Source organism: Cetorhinus maximus, chromosome 30 (assembly GCF_964194155.1).
Source record: "Cetorhinus maximus chromosome 30, sCetMax3.hap1.1, whole genome shotgun sequence".
Lineage (NCBI taxonomy): Eukaryota > Metazoa > Chordata > Chondrichthyes > Lamniformes > Cetorhinidae > Cetorhinus > Cetorhinus maximus.
Window position 1 is genome coordinate 7,670,663 of NC_135908.1, and position 17,906 is coordinate 7,688,568.

A 17,906-nucleotide genomic window follows, 5' to 3' on the forward strand; every position below is an offset into this window, starting at 1 on the left:
GGCATGACATCAAACCTCAGAGCTAAAAGTGACCACAGCTCTGTGAGAGCAAAATGCACCCTCTCTGACCCCGCTCACCCTGAACGCTTTGCGTGATGGGGTAAGGTTGCAGAAAATGAGCAAATATTATAAAATCCTTCTCACGAATGTTCACAGTCAGCTCTACTCACAGAATGGAATGCTCTGTTGTATTTGAACTTGCTTGAATCTTCTTGAATATAAACTGGGCCTGAAATAAAGAAAAATATGACAGCTGTTCATTCTGAACAATGACCGACAGGAAAAGATCCATTAACCCAGTCTGACACAATAATCACGGGGCACAGTAAAGACACCGGCCATCCCATCTAACAACCATGGAACCTCCAGGGAGAGATTAAACAAGAGAGGTTTAGAAATCCCAGTCAATCAGGGAAAAGGTCAATAAAATTCCTCTCCATCCATCTAATTAGACCTGGAGACCACACTTGCTCTGCCTAACTCCACTGTAATAACGATCTCTGAGAGATTAATGATGGGATAACTCTCTTAGTGCCTCAGTTGCTAAATTCACCATCCTGTGTGGTGGGGGGGAGCGGAACGAAATAGAATGGGGAGAAAGCAAAAATAAGATTCAAATGCAAACATGATAGATAAATAATTGGCATTCTTCCATTATTGGTGCACAGCACTGAACGAGGGAAACCACGGGACAGCGCAGGACCTACAGGAAGAATCTCCCCCTCTCTCAAAGGGAATGAGGAAGGTTATACAGAAGCTGTCAGACTCACTGACCTGCTGTGGTGACCACTTCCAGCTGCTAAAGAGGCTGCGGTTTCTCAGAAAAGATTCAGCATCAAACACCAGGTCCTTCAGAGGGATAAATGGAACCAGGCAGCCAAACTGGGCAAACCACCGCCCATCATCACTTCTCACAGTCTGGAAATAAAGGGCAAACATTTTTGTTAAAATAAGCAGGCAGTCTGTTCTTGCTGGCAATATGGTCGGAAAACCCATGGTGCGAGGTATTCATGAGGCATGCACCTGTGGCATCCGCTTCCCTCTACTCTCATGTCTTTTCCAGTACATCTCTAGCTCTCTTCACAGTCTGCTGAGCTGGGAAGTCAGAGACGGCAATGGAAGCAGAGCTATCCCAGCATTCACAGGGGTCTTGAAAGTCCTCTATTAGATTTATAGGGCCTACTACATTAACAACAGTCTTTTACTACACCAATGAAAGCTAGTATGACGTGAAAATCTGTTCACTTAAATTTTACCATTGTTTATTTTGAAATATGTTCTGAGTGCTGGGGAGGTTGGACATAAGAGAAATATATATTTATAATCTTGTCTTGTCTTTCATCCATCCTTATTCTGAGGGTTGGCCACACTACAAACAATCTTCATCCACTGATCCTTATTCTCCACTGTCCTCACTGTCTCTCCCATAGAGGGCCAGTCCCCTCACTCTCCCACAGAGGGCCAGTCCCCTCACTCTCCCGTAGAGGGCCAGTCCCCTCACTCTCCCATAGAGGGGCCAGTCCCCTCACTCTCCCATAGAGGGTCCAGTCCCCTCACTCTCCCATAGAGGGTCCAGTCCCCTCACTCTCCCATAGAGGGCCAGTCCCCTCACTCTCCCATAGAGGGCCAGTCCCCTCACTCTCCCATAGAGGGTCCAGTCCCCTCACTCTCCCATAGAGGGTCCAGTCCCCTCACTCTCCCATAGAGGGTCCAGTCCCCTCACTCTCCCATAGAGGGCCAGCCCCCTCACTCTCCCATAGAGGGCCAGTCCCCTCACTCTCCCATAGAGGGCCAGTCCCCTCACTCTCCCATAGAGGGCCAGTCCCCTCATTCTCCCATAGAGGGCCAGTCCCCTCATTCTCCCATAGAGGGGCCAGTCCCCTCACTCTCCCATAGAGGGCCAGTCCCCTCACTCTCCCATAGAGGGCCAGTCCCCTCACTCTCCCATAGAGGGCCAGTCCCCTCACTCTCCCATAGAGGGGCCAGTCCCCTCACTCTCCCATAGAGGGGCCAGTCTATGTTTGGACATTGTCCACCCATGCCATTTTGGGTGTTCGTTATGTACATTTTTCCAATAGTTTCCTTGCAATTCTTCCTTTCCCAAACTCTCCCCTTCTGTTCACATCACATATCCAAAGTGGGTGAGCTCACACTCCTTAATATCACATCTGTATAATATATTACATATATATATTTGTTTTTATTCATTCATGAGATGTGGGCTTCTCTGGCTGGGCCGGCATTTATTGCCCATCCCTAATTGCCCTTGAGAAGGGGGTGGTGAGCTGCCTTCTTGAACCGCTGCAGGCCATGTGGTGTAGGTACACCCACTGTGCTGTTAGGGAGGGAGTTCCAGGGTTTTGACCCAGTGACAGTGATGCTCAGGATTGTATGTCCTTATTCTGTTTCTGGTTAATGTAAATTCTATTGCTAGTAGTTTATGTATCCTATGAAATGATATTTGAAATATGGAACTGAAATCCTCAACAATTATAACAGAGAACGAGCAGTGATCCATTGTCAGCGGCTGGGCGGGGGGTGGGGGTCAGCAATCCAGTTCCGGGAGGAGAGCAACGGCGATCAGTGCCGGGGACAATCCAGGGTCAAAGGGAACTGAGTTCCAGTGTCATGGGAGTGGCGATCCAGAGGAGGGGGTGCACCGATCCAGAGCCAGAGGGAGCGCCGATCCAGAGCCAGTGGGAGTGCCAATCCAGTGTCAGTGGGAGCGCCGATCCAGTGTCAGTAGGAGCGCCGATCCAGTGTCCGTGGGAGTGTCAATCCCGTGTCAGTGGGAGTGCCGATCCAGTATCAGTGGGAGCACCGATCCAGTGTCCGTGGGAGTGTCAATCCCGTGTCAGTGGGAGCGCTGATCCAGTGTCAGTAGGAGTGCTGATCCAGTGTCAGTGGGAGTGTCAATCCAGTGTCAGTGGGAGCGCCGATCCAGAGCCAGTGGGAGCGCCGATCCAGAGCCAGTGGGAGCGCCGATCCAGAGCCAGTGGGAGATCCGATCCAATGTCAGTGGGAGTGCCGATCCAGTGTCAGTAGGAGCACCGATCCAGTGTCAGTGGGAGCGCCGATCCAATGTCAGTGGGAGCGCCGATCCAGTGTCAGTAGGAGCACCGATCCAGTGTCAGTGGGAGCGCCGATCCAGTGTCAGGGGGAGCGCTGATCCAATGTCAGTGGGAGCGCCGATCCAGAGCCAGTGGGAGATCCGATCCAATGTCAGTGGGAGCGCCGATCCAGTGTCAGTAGGAGCACCGATCCAGTGTCAGTGGGAGCGCCGATCCAATGTCAGTGGGAGCGCCGATCCAGTGTCAGTAGGAGCACCAATCCAGTGTCAGTGGGAGCGCCGATCCAGTGTCAGTGGGAGCGCCGATCCAGTGTCAGTGGGAGCGCCGATCCAGTGTCAGTGGGAGCGCCGATCCAGTGTCAGTGGGAGCGCCAATCCAGAGCCAGGGGGAGCGCCGATCCAGAGCCAGTGGGAGCGCCGATCCAGTGTCAGTGGGAGCGCCAATCCAGTGTCAGTGGGAGCACCGATCCAGAGCCAGGGGGAAGCGCTGATCCAGAGCCAGGGGGAAGCGCTGATCCAGAGCCAGGGGGAATGTGATATGTGCAGTAATGGAGAATCTGATGCTACGAGCATCAGAAGTTGCAGATGTTGACTTAGATAACGTAGAGATCTTATTACACAGGAACCTCGAACTTAGGAGCAGAGTAGGCCATTCAGCCCATCAAGCTTGCTCACTGTTAAATAAGATCATGGCTGCTCTGATTGTGGCCACTTTCCTGTCTGCGCTACCCCCCCAACCATAACCCTGGACTCCCTTGTCTATCAAAAATCTATCTAACTCTGCCTTGAATAAATTCAATGACCCAGCCTCCACTGCTTTCTGGGGGAGAGAATTCCACAGACTAATGACCCTTTGAGAGAAAAAAATTCTCCTCATCTCCATCTTAAAAAGGTGACCTCTTATTCTTAAACTGTGTCCTCAGGTTCTAGTCTCTCCCACAAGTGGAAGCATCCTCCTGGTATCCGCCCTATCCAGTCCCCTCAGGATCTTATATGTTTCAATAAATTCACCTCTCATTCTTCTCATCTCCAATGGGTGTAGGTACAGGCCCAACCTGTCCAACCTTCCCTCATAGGATCAGCCCCTCGTTCCAGGAATGAGTCTAGTGAACCTTTTCTGAACTATTTCTATCACAATTATACTCTTTTTTTCAAAAAAAGGAGACTAAAACTGTACACAGTACTCCAGATGTGGTCTCACCGAGGCCTTGTACAGTTGTAGCAAAACTTCCCTACATTTATATTTCATTCCTCTTGCAATAAACACCAACATTCCACTTGCCTTCCTAATTACTTACTGTACCTGCATACTAACTTTCTGATTCATGTACCAGGACACCCAGATCCCTCTGTACCACCAAGTTGTGCAATCTCTCTTCATTAAATAATATACTGCTTATCTATTCTCTGTTGGTAAGGCCCATAGCTCGGCGGGTGAAGAATAGTCAGTAAACGTAAAGAGGTAACGCCCCATCCAATAACACTCGGCTACCGAACCTCGACCAGCAAACAAAGAGGGTGATTGAGTCAAAGACGGAGACAGAAAGCAGGCTTGCGCTGACTCCTACCCGGAGAGCTTCCAGTACTACAGCCTTCTGGGTTCGGGAGAGCTGCGACAGGACTGGGGTGAAACACGGGCACGCGCTGGCTACAGCGGAGGCAGGGACACTCCTCAGGACTGAGGGACTGAAGCCGGGGAGGAAACGAGCAAAGCGACAAATTATCTCCGCAGTTATCTAGAAACATTCAAAAGATACAAATATTATTCAAATGATCGCCAACATATTGAAATACATATTTACTATCTGCCATTGTGCTTTGGTCATAGTTTTGCAAGGTTTTTCCATATAAATCCCTTTCCACATTAATAATGAGAATTCCCATGTAACTGTGTGTTTGCAGCCTTCAGTCTGGTGATAGTGTAACACCTCCTGAACACACGGTCCTAGAGAATCTCTAATTGTCTCATTCCAAATTGTTGTTAGTTTTCCTATTTAACTAAAAATAACATAAAATCAATAGCTTAGAAAAAGATACCCAGATTGTGTGATCTTCAATGAGGATTGAATTATCTCTGTATATCCTGGCTTAATTATCTTCAGCCTGAGAATGTTTGATGGGGACAGTGTAGAGGGAGCTTTACTCTGTATCTAACCCCGTGCTGTACCTGTCCTGGGAGTGTTTGATGGGGACAGTGTAGAGGGAGCTTTACTCTGTATCTAACCCCGTGCTGTACCTGTCCTGGGAGTGTTTGATGGAGACAGTGTAGAGGGAGCTTTACTCTGTATCTAACCCCGTGCTGTACCTGTCCTGGGAGTGTTTGATGGGGACAGTGTAGAGGGAGCTTTACTCTGTATCTTACCCCGTGCTGTACCTGCCCTGGGAGTGTTTGATGGGGACAGTGTAGAGGGAGCTTTACTCTGTATCTAACCCCGTGCTGTACCTGTCCTGGGAGTGTTTGATGGAGACAGTGTAGAGGGAGCTTTACTCTGTAACTAACCCCGTGCTGTAGCTGTCCTGGGAGTGTTTGATGGGGACAGTATAGAGGGAGCTTTACTCTGTATCTAACCCCGTGCTGTACGTGCCCTGGGAGTGTTTGATGGGGACAGTGTAGAGGGAGCTTTACTCTGTATCTAACCCCGTGCTGTACCTGTCCTGGGAGTGTTTGATGCGGACAGTGTAGAGGGAGCTTTACTCTGTATCTAACCCCGTGCTCTACCTGTCCTGGGAGTGTTTGATGGGGACAGTGTAGAGGGAGCTTTACTCTGTATCTAACCCCGTGCTGTACCTGCCCAGGGAGTGTTTGATGGGGACAGTGTAGAGGGAGCTTTACTCTGTATCTAACCCCGTGTTGTACCTGTCCTGGGAGTGTTTGATGGGGACAGTGTAGAGGGAGCTTTACTCTGTATCTAACCCCGTGCTGTACCTGTCCTGGGAGTGTTTGATGGGGACAGTGTAGAGGGAGCTTTACTCTGTATCTAACCCCGTGCTGTACCTGTCCTGTGAGTGTTTGATGGGGACAATGTAGAGGGAGCTTTACTCTGTATCTAACCCCGTGTTGTACCTGTCCTGGGAGTGTTTGATGGGGACAGTGTAGAGGGAGTTTTACTCTGTATCTAACCCCGTGTTGTACCTGTCCTGGGAGTGTTTGATGGGGACAGTGTAGAGGGAGTTTTACTCTGTATCTAACCCCGTGTTGTACCTGTCCTGGGAGTGTTTGATGGGGACAGTGTAGAGGGAGTTTTACTCTGTATCTAACCCCGTGCTGTACCTGTCCTGGGAGTGTTTGATGGGGACAGTGTAGAGGGAGTTTTACTCTGTATCTAACCCCGTGTTGTACCTGTCCTGGGAGTGTTTGATGGGGACAGTGCAGAGGGAGCTTTACTCTGTATCTAACCCTGTGCTGTACCTGTCCTGGGAGTGTTTGATGGGGACAGTGTAGAGGGAGTTTTACTCTGTATCTAACCCCGTGCTGTACCTGTCCTGGGAGTGTTTGATGGGGACAGTGTAGAGGGAGTTTTACTCTGTATCTAACCCCGTGTTGTACCTGTCCTGGGAGTGTTTGATGGGGACAGTGCAGAGGGAGCTTTACTCTGTATCTAACCCCGTGCTGTACCTGTCCTGGGAGTGTTTGATGGGGACAGTGTAGAGGGAGCTTTACTCTGTATCTAACCCCGTGCTGTACCTGTCCTGGGAATGTTTGATGGAAAATTGATATAAATACTTACATTACGATCCTGGATTATCTCAGACACAAGTTGATGAACCTTTAAAATGTAAACAAAAAAATGTTAAAGTTTGTGTTTCTAACCATCCATTACAACTTTACATTTTTCAGTCAGTATTTAGATAGCTCTCTGTCATATTTAGCTGCCCATCGTCTAGCCTTTCCTCTCCTCGCTCCCCTGAGGGTGGCAACCGTTACTGGGTCTGATTCCACACTCATTGCAGCCCCTCAGCCAGGTCACCATTGCTCATGGGAGAGGCTGGATTGTAATTTTTGCCAATCTCCCTATTTCACCACCACATTACATCATCACAACATCCACATTACATCATCACAACATCCACATTACATCATCACAACATCCACATTACATCATCACAACATCCACATTACATCATCACAACATCCACATTACATCATCACAACATCCACATTACATCATCACAACATCCACATTACATCATCGCAACATCCACATTACATCATCACAACATCCACATTACATCATCACAACATCCACATTACATCATCGCAACATCCACATTACATCATCGCAACATCCACATTACACCATCACAGCATCCACATTACATAATCGCAACATCTACATTACATCATCGCAACATCCACATCACATCATCGCAACACCCACATTACATCATCACAACATCCACATTACATCATCACAACATCCACATTACATCATCACAACATCCACATTACGTCATCGCAACATCCACATTACATCATCACAACATCCACATTACATAATCGCAACATCCACATTACATCATTGCAACATCCACATTACATCATCACAACATCCACATTATGTCATCGCAACACCCACATTACATCATCACAACCCCATCTTCTACACACACGCAAACAAAATGTGGAAAATTGTTCAGGTATGTCCTGTACCCAAAAGGAGGACAAATCCAACCCGGCCAGTTACTGCCCCATCAGTCTACTCTCGATCATCAGTAAAGCAATGGAAGGGTCATCAACAGTGTTGTCAAGCAGCACATGCTTAGCAATAACCTGCTCACTGACGCCCAGTTTGGGTTCCGCCAGGGCCACTCAGCTCCTGACCTCATTACAGCCTTGGTTCAAACATGGACAAAAGAGCTGAACTCCCGAGGTGAGGTGAGAGTGACTGCCCTTGGCATCAAGGCAACATTTGACCGAGTGTGGCATCAAGGAGCCCTAGCACAACTGGAATCCATGGGAATCAGGGGGAAAATTCTCTGCTGGTTGGACTCATACCTAGTACAAAGGAAGATGGTTGTGGTTGTTGGAGGTCAATCGCCTCAGTTCCAGAATATCACTGCAGGAGTTCCTCAGGATAGTGTCCTAGGCCCAACCATCTTCAGCTGATTCATCAATGACCTTCCTTCCATCATAAGAACAGAAGTGGGGGTGTTCACTGATGATTGCACCATGTTCAGCACCAATCATGGCTCCTCAGATACTGAAGCAGCCCATGTCCAAATGTAGCAAGACCTGGACAATATCCAGGCTGGGCTGACAAGTGGCAAGTAACATTAGTGCCACACTAGTGTCAGGCAATGACCATCTCCAACAAGAGAGAATCTAATCATTGCCCCTTGACATTCAATGGCATTACCATCATTGAATCCCCCACTATCAACATCCTGAGGTTAGCATTGGTCAGAAACTGAACTGGACTAGCCATATAAATACTGTGGCTACAAAAGTAGGTCTGAGGCTAGGAATCTTGCGGCAAGTAACTCAACTCTTGACTCCCCAAAGCCTGTCCACCATCTACAGGACACAAGTCAGGAGTGTGATGGAATACTCCCCATTTGCTTGGATGAGTGCAGCTCCAACAACACTCAAGAAGCTTGACACCATCCAGGACAAAGCAGCCCGCTTGATTGGCACCACATCCACAAACATTCACTCCCTCCACCACCGATGCACAGATGCAGCAGTGTGTACCATCTACAAGATGCACTGCAGGAATTCACCAAGGCTCCTTAGGCAGCACCTTCCAAACCCATGACCACTACCATCTAGAAGGACAAGGGCAGCAGATAGATGGGAACACCACCACCTGGAAGTTCCCCTCCAAGTCACTCACCATCCTGACTTGGAAATATATCACCGTTCCTTCACTGTCATTGGGTCAAAATCCAGGAACTCCCTCCCTAACAGCACTGTGGGTGCACCTACACCATAGGGACTGCAGCGGTTCAAGAAGGCAGCTCACCACCACCTTCTCAAGGGCAACTAGGAATGGGCAATAAATGCTGGCCCAGCCAGCGAAGCCCACATCCCGTCAATGAATTTTTAAAAACACAGACAGACACACGCACAGACAGACAGACACACAGACAGACAGACACACGCACAGACAGACACACGCACAGACAGACACACGCACAGACAGACACACGCACAGACAGACACACACAGACAGACACACGCACAGACAGACACACGCACAGACAGACACACGCACAGACAGACACACGCACAGACAGACACGCACAGACAGACACGCACAGACAGACACACGCACAGACAGACAGACACACGCACAGACAGAGCAGTAAGGAACAAGGACTCAGCACTGACCAGGGATTAACTTTCCAGCCATTATGGATAAGCACCCCCATATTGCAGTATCCTCAACAACTGCTTCATAGGGAGGGATCTCTGCACAAGTGTCAGCCGTGACTCAGTTGGTAGCACTCTCACCTCTGAGTCAAGGATCATAGGTTCAAGTCTCACTCCGGGTGATTGGTCACGTAACCCAGGCTGAAACTCCTGGTGCCATCTTTTTGATGGGGTGTTAAACTGAGGCCCCAGCCTCCCCTCTCAGGTGGGTGGAAAAGGAGCTATGGCGTTATTTCAAACAAGAGCAGGAAATTCTCCCTCGTGTCCAGGCCAATATTTATTGCTTAACCAACATCGACAAACATTGTGGGAGCAGAATGCGGACAGATATACCTCCACGTTTCTCTACCTTATAGCAGTGACTGCACAGCAAAAAGTATTCGAGTGGCTATCAATGACTCCTTTCTCCCTGCGACTGTCCCCTTGCCAATTGCAGCCACCTTCCTCTGATCTACACATTGTCCACACTTGGACCTACCTGTGCGGTAGAAAATGGCACCGAGTCGATGCTGGAGATAAGTATTGACCTCTGGTGAGCCGGGAGGTTTTGCAGAAAGCTGACACCAAGCACTGGCAGGAGTCCAGCAAGAGCCTCCAGATTCCGGGGTGTGAAGGCACTCGTGTTCTGTCTCCTGAGGTGAGTTGCCAAAAGATGTGCAACCTAATCACAAAATGAAGATGCGCAATGTGAAAAATGGCCATTCCGTCCACTTGCCCCACTCCATCTGACGCTTCCATCGTGGATTTCGCTGCCTGGCTCCACTCATGGCCTACTTTAGTCACACAATGAGCTCAGTGAGCACAAGGCACAACCTGCCATTTTTTGACGGTGCCTTTATGAAGATATAAAAGGACATACAAGCGGTTTCAACACACTTTCACCACAAAGATCTGGGTCTGAATTCTCTACTTGACAGTTCCTGAGAATTCACACATGAGGAGGTTGTGCAAGAAACTAGTGTGGGAACTGGAAGGGGACGAGTATTATTGTACATGGAGCTGTTGAGAAGGTTATAGGGACAGGGGAAGGCCATTCAGCCCCTTCAGCCCATTCTCCATTCAATTAGGTCATGGCTGATCTGTATCTTAACTCCATCTACTGCCCTGGTTCCCAGGACTTAGCAAAAACATCTATCTCAGTTTTGAAATTTTCAATTGCCCCCCTCCCCAGCCTCAACAGATTCTTTGATGAGAGTTTCATATTTCCATTTTATGTGAAGAAATGCTTCCTAGCATCATCCCTGAATGGTCTAGTCCTAAGTTTAAGGCAATGCCACCTTGTTCTGGACTCCCCTCCAGAGGGAATACTTTCTCTTGCGGTTGTGTTTTGGGGTGAGGAGAAATGAGAAGGAACTTCACCCTGACTATTGTTCTCTTCCTGAAAGCATTTGGTGAAGGATGATACTGGAGCCAATCTTTACTCAGTCCTACATTTATTTGCAGAGTGAAATATTACAAGCATAAACCTCCTAACTCAACCACACCCCAGTTTCAGCAGGTTTCTGCATATCTGCTCAAGGGAAGCCCCAATTAACCTCTCTACCTGCATATAATTAAACACAATTGATGTACAATTAACAACTATAAACCATGCAATACCTGAGTATTGAATAGCTTATGTTGATACTGAACTAAAAATATGTTTAAAATGTAGAGATATACAACGTCATTGGGCAGGAATAGACCAGCTGGCCCTACAAGACTGACTCACTTGTGATGGCTGGATTGGGACCAGTCACCTTCCCTCCTGCCTCTGCAGATCATGTAATCCCCCCCCCGGAGAAAGGTTTCAAAGGGTTAATCAAAACCAGGCCAGGGAGGTTGTACAGACCAAGTATTAACTAAAAACTCATTGACCTAAATGATGTGACCTAGTCAGGAATAAAGACATTGCGATCTTGTAGCTGCCAATCAATAGGATTCTGGAGAACTCACCCCTCCATTAATATCGATCGTTCTGTCGTTGATGCATCCCAAAAGAGCTGAGGAGATCGAGTCAGAGAGAGACTGGACAGCGAGTAGAAGCTGAAGCTCCTCTTGGCTCACAAAACACATCAGGCGACCGAGTCTGGAAGAGAAGGTGAGGGTTGGGAAAAGATTGACCTCTCCGGCTGGGATTTCACACTGTCTCCTCTCCTGCTGATCGGGCAGGGGTTGCAGAGGCTCCTCCGTCTCTCACAGGCCGATAGCAGGATTCTGTGACCGTGGCTGCCCAAAGATCGCCCTGTCCACCAGCCACAGCGGCCACTCAGGCTGTTGGCTGAAGACGTTTCAAACAGAGGCTTTGAACCCAGTGAGAAAAGTCCCCAAGGAGGGTTTGGAGCCCAAGGAGGTAACACAGATAGGGAGAGTTGTAGGGGCTGGAGGAGGTTACAGAGATAGGGAGGGTTGGAGGGAGAGGAGGAGGTTATAGAGGTAGGGAGGGTTGTAGGGACTGGAGGAGGTTACAAAGATAGGGAGGGTTGTAGGGGCTGGAGGAGGTTACAGAGATAGGGAGGGTTGTAGGGGCTGGAGGAGGTTACAGAGATAGGGACGGTTGTAGGGGTCGGAGAAGGTTACAGAGTTAGGGAGGGTTGTAGGGGCTGGAGGAGGATACAGAGATGGGAGCGTTGTAGGGGCTGGAGGAAGTTACAGAGATAGGGAGGGTTGTAGGGGCTCGAGGAGGTTACAGAGATAGGGAGGGTTTTAGGGGCTGGTGGAGGTTACAGAGATAGGGAGAGTTGTGGGGACAGGAGAAGGTTACAGAGATAGGGAGGGTTGTGGGGGCTGGAGGGGGAAACAGAGATAAGGAGGGTTGGAGGAGCTGGAGGAGGTTAAAGAGATGTGGAGGCTTGTAGGGGCTGGAGGAGGTTACAGAGATAGGGAGGGTTGTAGGGGCTGGAGCAGGTTACAGAGATAGTGAGGGTTGTAGGGGCTGGAGGAGGTTACAGAGATAGCGAGGGTTGTAGGGGCTGGAGGAGGATACAGAGATAGGGAGGGTTGTCGGGACTGGAGGAGGTTACAGAGATAGGGAGGGTTGTAGGGGCTGGAGGAGGTTACAGAGATAGCGAGGGTTGTAGGGGCTGGAGGAGGATACAGAGATAGGGAGGGTTGTCGGGACTGGAGGAGGTTACAGAGATAGGGAGGGTTGTAGGGGCTGGAGGAGGTTACAGAGATAGCGAGGGTTGTAGGGGCTGGAGGAGGATACAGAGATAGGGAGGGTTGTCGGGACTGGAGGGGGTTATAGAGATAAAGAGGGTTGGAGTGGTTGGAGGAGCGTACAGAGATAGCGAGGGTTGTAGTGTCTAGAGGAGGTTACAAAGATAGGGAGGGTTGTAGGGACTGGAGCATGTTACAGAGATAGGGAGGTTTGTAGGGGCTGGAGGAGGTTACAGAGACAGGGCGTATTGTTGGGGCTGGAGGAGTTTACAGAGATAGGGAGGGTTGTAGGGGCTGGAGGAGGTTACAGAGATAGGGAGTGGTGTAGGGGCTGGAGCAGGTTACGGAGATAGGGAGGGTTGTAAGGGCTGGAGGAGGTTACAGATATAGGGAGGGTTGTAAGGGCTGGAGGATGTTACAGAGATAGGGAGGGTTGTAAGGGCTCGAGGAGGTTACAGAGATAAGGAGGGTTGTAGAGGCTGGAGGGGGTTACAGAGATAGGGAGGTGTGTAGGGGCTCAATGAAGTTACAGAGATAGGGAGGATTTGGGAACCAAGGAAGTTACAGAGATAGGGAGGCTTGTATGGGCTGGAGGAGGTTACAGAGATAGGGATGGTTGTAGGGGCTGGAGGATGTTACAGAGATAGGGAGGGTTGTAGGGGCTGGAGGAGGTTACAGAGATAGGGAGGGTTGTAGGGGCTGGAGGATGTTACAGAGATAGGGAGGGTTGTAGAGGCTGGAGGGGGTTACAGAAATCAGGAGGGGTTTAGGAGCTGGAGGAGGTTACAGAGATAGCGAGGGTTGTAGGGGCTGGAGGATGTTACAGAGATAGGGAGGGTTGTAGAGGCTGGAGGGGGTTACAGAAATCAGGAGGGGTTTAGGAGCTGGAGGAGGTTATAGAGATAGGGAGGGTTGTAAGGGCTGGAGGAGGTTACAGGCATAGGTAGGGTTATAAGGGCTGAAAAGGGTACAGAGATAGGGAGGGTTGTAGGGGCTGGAGGACGTTACAGAGATAGGGGTGGTTTGGAGCCCATGGAATTTACAGAGATAGGAAGGGTTGTAGGGGCTGGAGGAGGTTACAGAGATAGGGAGGGTTGCAGGGGCTGGAGGAGGTTACTGAGATAGGGAGGGTTGTAGGGACTGGAGGAGATTTCAGAGATGGGGAGGGGTGTACGGGCTGGAGGAGGTTGCAGAGATAGGGAAGGTTGTAGGAGTTGGAGGAGTTTACAGTGATAATGAAGTTTGTAAGGGCTGGAGGAGGTTACAGAGATAGGGGTGGTTTGGAGCCCGTGGAATTTACAGAGATAGGGAGGGTTGTAGGGGCTGGAGGACGTTACAGAGATAGGGAGGGTTGTAGGGGCTGGAGTTGGTAACAGAGATAAGGAAGGTTTAGGGGCTGGAGGAGGTTACAGAGATAGGGAGGGTTACAGGGGCTGGAGTTGGTAACAGAGATAAGGAAGGTTTAGGGGCTGGATGAGGTTACAGAGATAGGGAGGGTTGCAGGGGCTGGAGGAGGTTACTGAGATAGGAGGGTTGTAGGGACTGGAGAAAGTTACAGAGATAGGGAGGGTTGTAGGGGCTGGAGGAGGATAGAGAGAAGGGAGCGTTGTAGGGGCTGCAGGAGGTTACAGAGATATGGAGGGTTGTACGGGCTGGAGGAGGTTACAAGAGATAGGGAGGGAAATAGGAGCTGGAGGAGGTTACAGAAAGGGAGGGTTGTAGGGGCTGGAGGAGGTTACAGAGGTAGGGAGGGGTGTAGGGGCTGGAGGAGGTTACAGAGATAGGGAGGTGTTTAGGGGCTGGAGGAGATTACAGAGATAGGGAGGGTTGTAGGGGCTCGAGGATGTTACAGAGATAGGGAGGGTTGTCGGGACTGGAGGAGGTTACAGAGATAGGGAGGGTTGTAGGGGCTGGAGGGGGAAACAGAGATAAGGAGGGTTGGAGGAGCTGGAGGAGGTTAAAGAGATGTGGAGGGTTTTAGGGGCTGGAGGAGGTTACAGAAATGGGGAGGGTTGCAGGGGCTGGAGGAGGTTACAGGGGTAGGAAGGGTTGCAGGGTCTGGAGCAGGTTACAGAGATAGGGAGGGTTGTAGGGGCTGGAGGAGGTTACAGAGATAGCGAGGGTTGTAGGGGCTGGAGGAGGATACAGAGATAGGGAGGGTTGCAGGGGCTGGAGTTGGTAACAGAGATAAGGAAGGTTTAGGGGCTGGAGGAGGTTACAGAGATAGGGAGGGTTGCAGGGGCTGGAGGAGGTTACTGAGATAGGGAGGGTTGTAGGGATTGGAGGAGATTTCAGAGATGGGGAGGGGTGTACGGGCTGGAGGAGGTTGCAGAGATAGGGAGGATTGTAGGGGTTGGAGGAGTTTACAGAGATAGTGAAGTTTGTAAGGGCTGGAGGAGGTTACAGAGATAGGGGTGGTTTGGAGCCCGTGGAATTTACAGAGATAGGGAGGGTTGTAGGGGCTGGAGGACGTTACAGAGATAGGGAGGGTTGTAGGGGCTGGAGTTGGTAACAGAGATAAGGAAGGTTTAGGGGCTGGAGGAGGTTACAGAGATAGGGAGGGGTGTATGGGTTGGAGGAAGTTACAGATATAGGGAGTGTTGTAAGGGCTGGAGGATGTTACAGAGATAGGGAGGGTTGTAAGGGCTGGAGGAGGTTACAGAGATAGGGAGGGTAATAGCGGCTGGAGGAGGTTACAGAAATAGTGAGCGTTGGAGGAGCTGGAGGACATTACAGAGATTGCGAGGGTTGTAGAGGCTGGAGGAGGTTACAGAGATCGGGAGGGGTTTAGAAGCTGGAGGAGTTTACAGTGATAGGGAGGGTTGGAGGGGCTGGAGGAGGTTACAGAGTTAGGGAGGCACCATGGCACAGGAGGCCATTCAAGAGAGGGGAGCAAAAAGACAAGTGGTAGTTGTAGGGGATTCTATAATTAGGGGAATTGATAGCTTCCTTTGTAAGCAGGATCGAGAGTCCCGCATGGTATGTTGCCTGCCTGGTGCCAGGGTGAGGGACATCTCTGACCGGCTTGAAAGGATATTGGAGAGGGAGGGGGAGGATCCAGTTGTTGTGGTCCACGTTGGGACAAATAACATAGGTAAGACTAGGAAAGAGGAACAAAAACAGAATTACCTGGAAAAACTCAGCAGGTCTGGCAGCATCGGTGGAGAAGAAATCAGTTAACGTTTTGAGCCTTCACGGCCCTTCAGCAGAACCAGGAAAGAGGACCTGTTTGGGGATTATCAGGAACTAGGAACTAAATTAAAGAACAGGTCCTCAAGGGTTATAATCTCCGGATTACTACCCGAGCCACGTGCAAATTGGCATAGGGACACAAGAATAAGGGAAGTAAACACGTGGCTAAAGGAGTGGTGCGGGAAAGAGGGATTCCATTTCATGGGGCACTGGCATCAGTATTGGAACAGGAGGGATCTGTACCGTTGGGACGGTCTCCACCTGAACCGATCTGGGACCAATGTTCTAGCGAAAAGGGTAAATAGGGTGGTCAACAGAACTTTAAACTAGAAAGTTGGGGGGGAGGGAAGGGTAAAACTCCAAGAAGTATGACTAATGGGAAACAAAGCAGCAGGTTAGCGTGTGGGGGGGTGGATTCAACTTCATGGAAAATTATGAAAAAACTGAAAAGAAAGGAGAGCCCAGGAGAGGCTATTAAAGTCCCCAGAACACAAAATAGGACAGCGTGTTTGGAAAGGGCTAGGAATCTAACTTCAAGCACATCAGATAGAGAGACGACAATGAGAAAGGGGACGGGAAATACAGGACTGAAGGTGTTGTATCTGAATGCACGCAGTATACGAAATAAGGTAAATGAGCTTGTGGCGCAGATTGAAATTGGCAGGTATGATGTGGTGGGCATCACGGAGACATGGCTGCAAGGGGATCAGGACTGGGAGCTAAATATCCAAGGATATACATCCTATCCTAAAGATAGGCAGGTTGGCAGAAGGGGTGGGGTTGCTTTGTTAGTAAGAAATGAAATTAAATCGATAGCAAGAAATGATGTAGGGTCAGATGATGTAGAATCTGTGTGGGTAGAGTTGAGGAACCGCAAGGGTAAAGGAACCATAATGGGAGTTATGTACAGGCTTCCGAACAGTAGTCAGGATGTGGGGCACAAGATACACCAGGAGTTAGAAAAGGTGTGTAAGAAAGGCAAGGTTACAGTGATCATGGGGGATTTCAATATGCAGGTAGACTGAGAAAATCAGGTTGGTAGTGGATCCCAAGAAAAGGAATTTGTGGAATGTCTATGAGATGGCTTTTTGGAGCAGCTTGTGGTGGAGCCCACTAGGGAACAGGCAATTCTAGATTTAGTGATGTGTAATGAGGCAGATTTGATAAGGGAGCTTAAGGTGAAGGAACCCTTAGGAGGAAGTGACCATAATATGATAGAATTTACCCTGCAATTTGAGAGGAAAAAGCTGGAATCAGATGTAACGGTATTACAGTTGAATAAAGGCAACTACAGAGGCATGAGGGAGGAGCTGGCCAGAATTGACTGGGAGTTGAGCCTAGCAGGAAAGACAGTGGAACAGCAATGGCAGGAGTTTCTGGGAGTAATTTGGGAAACACAGCAAAAATTCATCCCTAGGAAGAAGAAGCATACTAAAGGGAGGACGAGGCAACCATGGCTGACAAGGGAAGTCAGGGACAGCATAAAAGCTAAAGAGAAAGCATACAATGCGGCGAAGAGCAGTGGGAAACCAGGGGATTGGGAGGCCTACAAAGACCAACAGAGGACAACTAAAAAAGAAATAAGGAGGGAGAAGATTAAATATGAGGGTAAACTAGCCAGTAATATAAAACAAGATTGCAAGAGTTTTTTTAGATATATAAAGGGTAAGAGAGAGGCAAAAGTGGAGATTGGGCCGCTGGAAAATGACGCTGGAGAAGTAGTAGTGGGGAACAAAGAAATGGCGGAGGAACTGAATAGGTACTTTGCATCAGTCTTCACAGTGGAAGACACGAGTGACATCCCCAAAGTTCAAGAGAGTCGGGGGGCAGAGGTGAGTATGGTGGCCATTACCAAGGAGAAGGTGCTAGGAAAACTGAAAGGTCTGAAGGTGGATAAATCACCTGGACCAGATGGATTACACCCCAGAGTTCTGAAGGAGATAGCTGAAGAGATAGTGGAGCGTTAGTGGCGATCTTTCAGGAATCACTGGAGTCAGGGAGGGTTGTAGGGACTGGAGGAGGTTACAAAGATAGGGAGGGTTGTAGGGACTGGAGGAGATTACCGAGATAGGGAGGGGTGTAGGGGCTCGAGGAGGTTACAGAGATATGGAGGGTTTGGAGCCCGAGGAAGTT

The 17,906-nt window shown here is 49.4% G+C and overlaps 1 protein-coding gene across 1 annotated transcript in view; it reads right to left on the bottom strand.

Annotated features, from left to right (window-relative positions):
* LOC144669938 (stereocilin) overlaps positions 1-17,906 on the bottom strand; it is an 83,085-nt gene that overhangs the window by 47,525 nt on the left and 17,654 nt on the right. The window contains exons 9-11 of the mRNA XM_078532221.1: positions 9,922-10,075; positions 4,639-4,806; positions 775-918 (exon numbers count right to left, since the gene is read on the bottom strand). Of these exons, the coding sequence (XP_078388347.1) occupies positions 775-918; positions 4,639-4,806; positions 9,922-10,075 (466 nt within the window). The remainder of the gene's footprint in view (positions 1-774; positions 919-4,638; positions 4,807-9,921; positions 10,076-17,906) is intronic.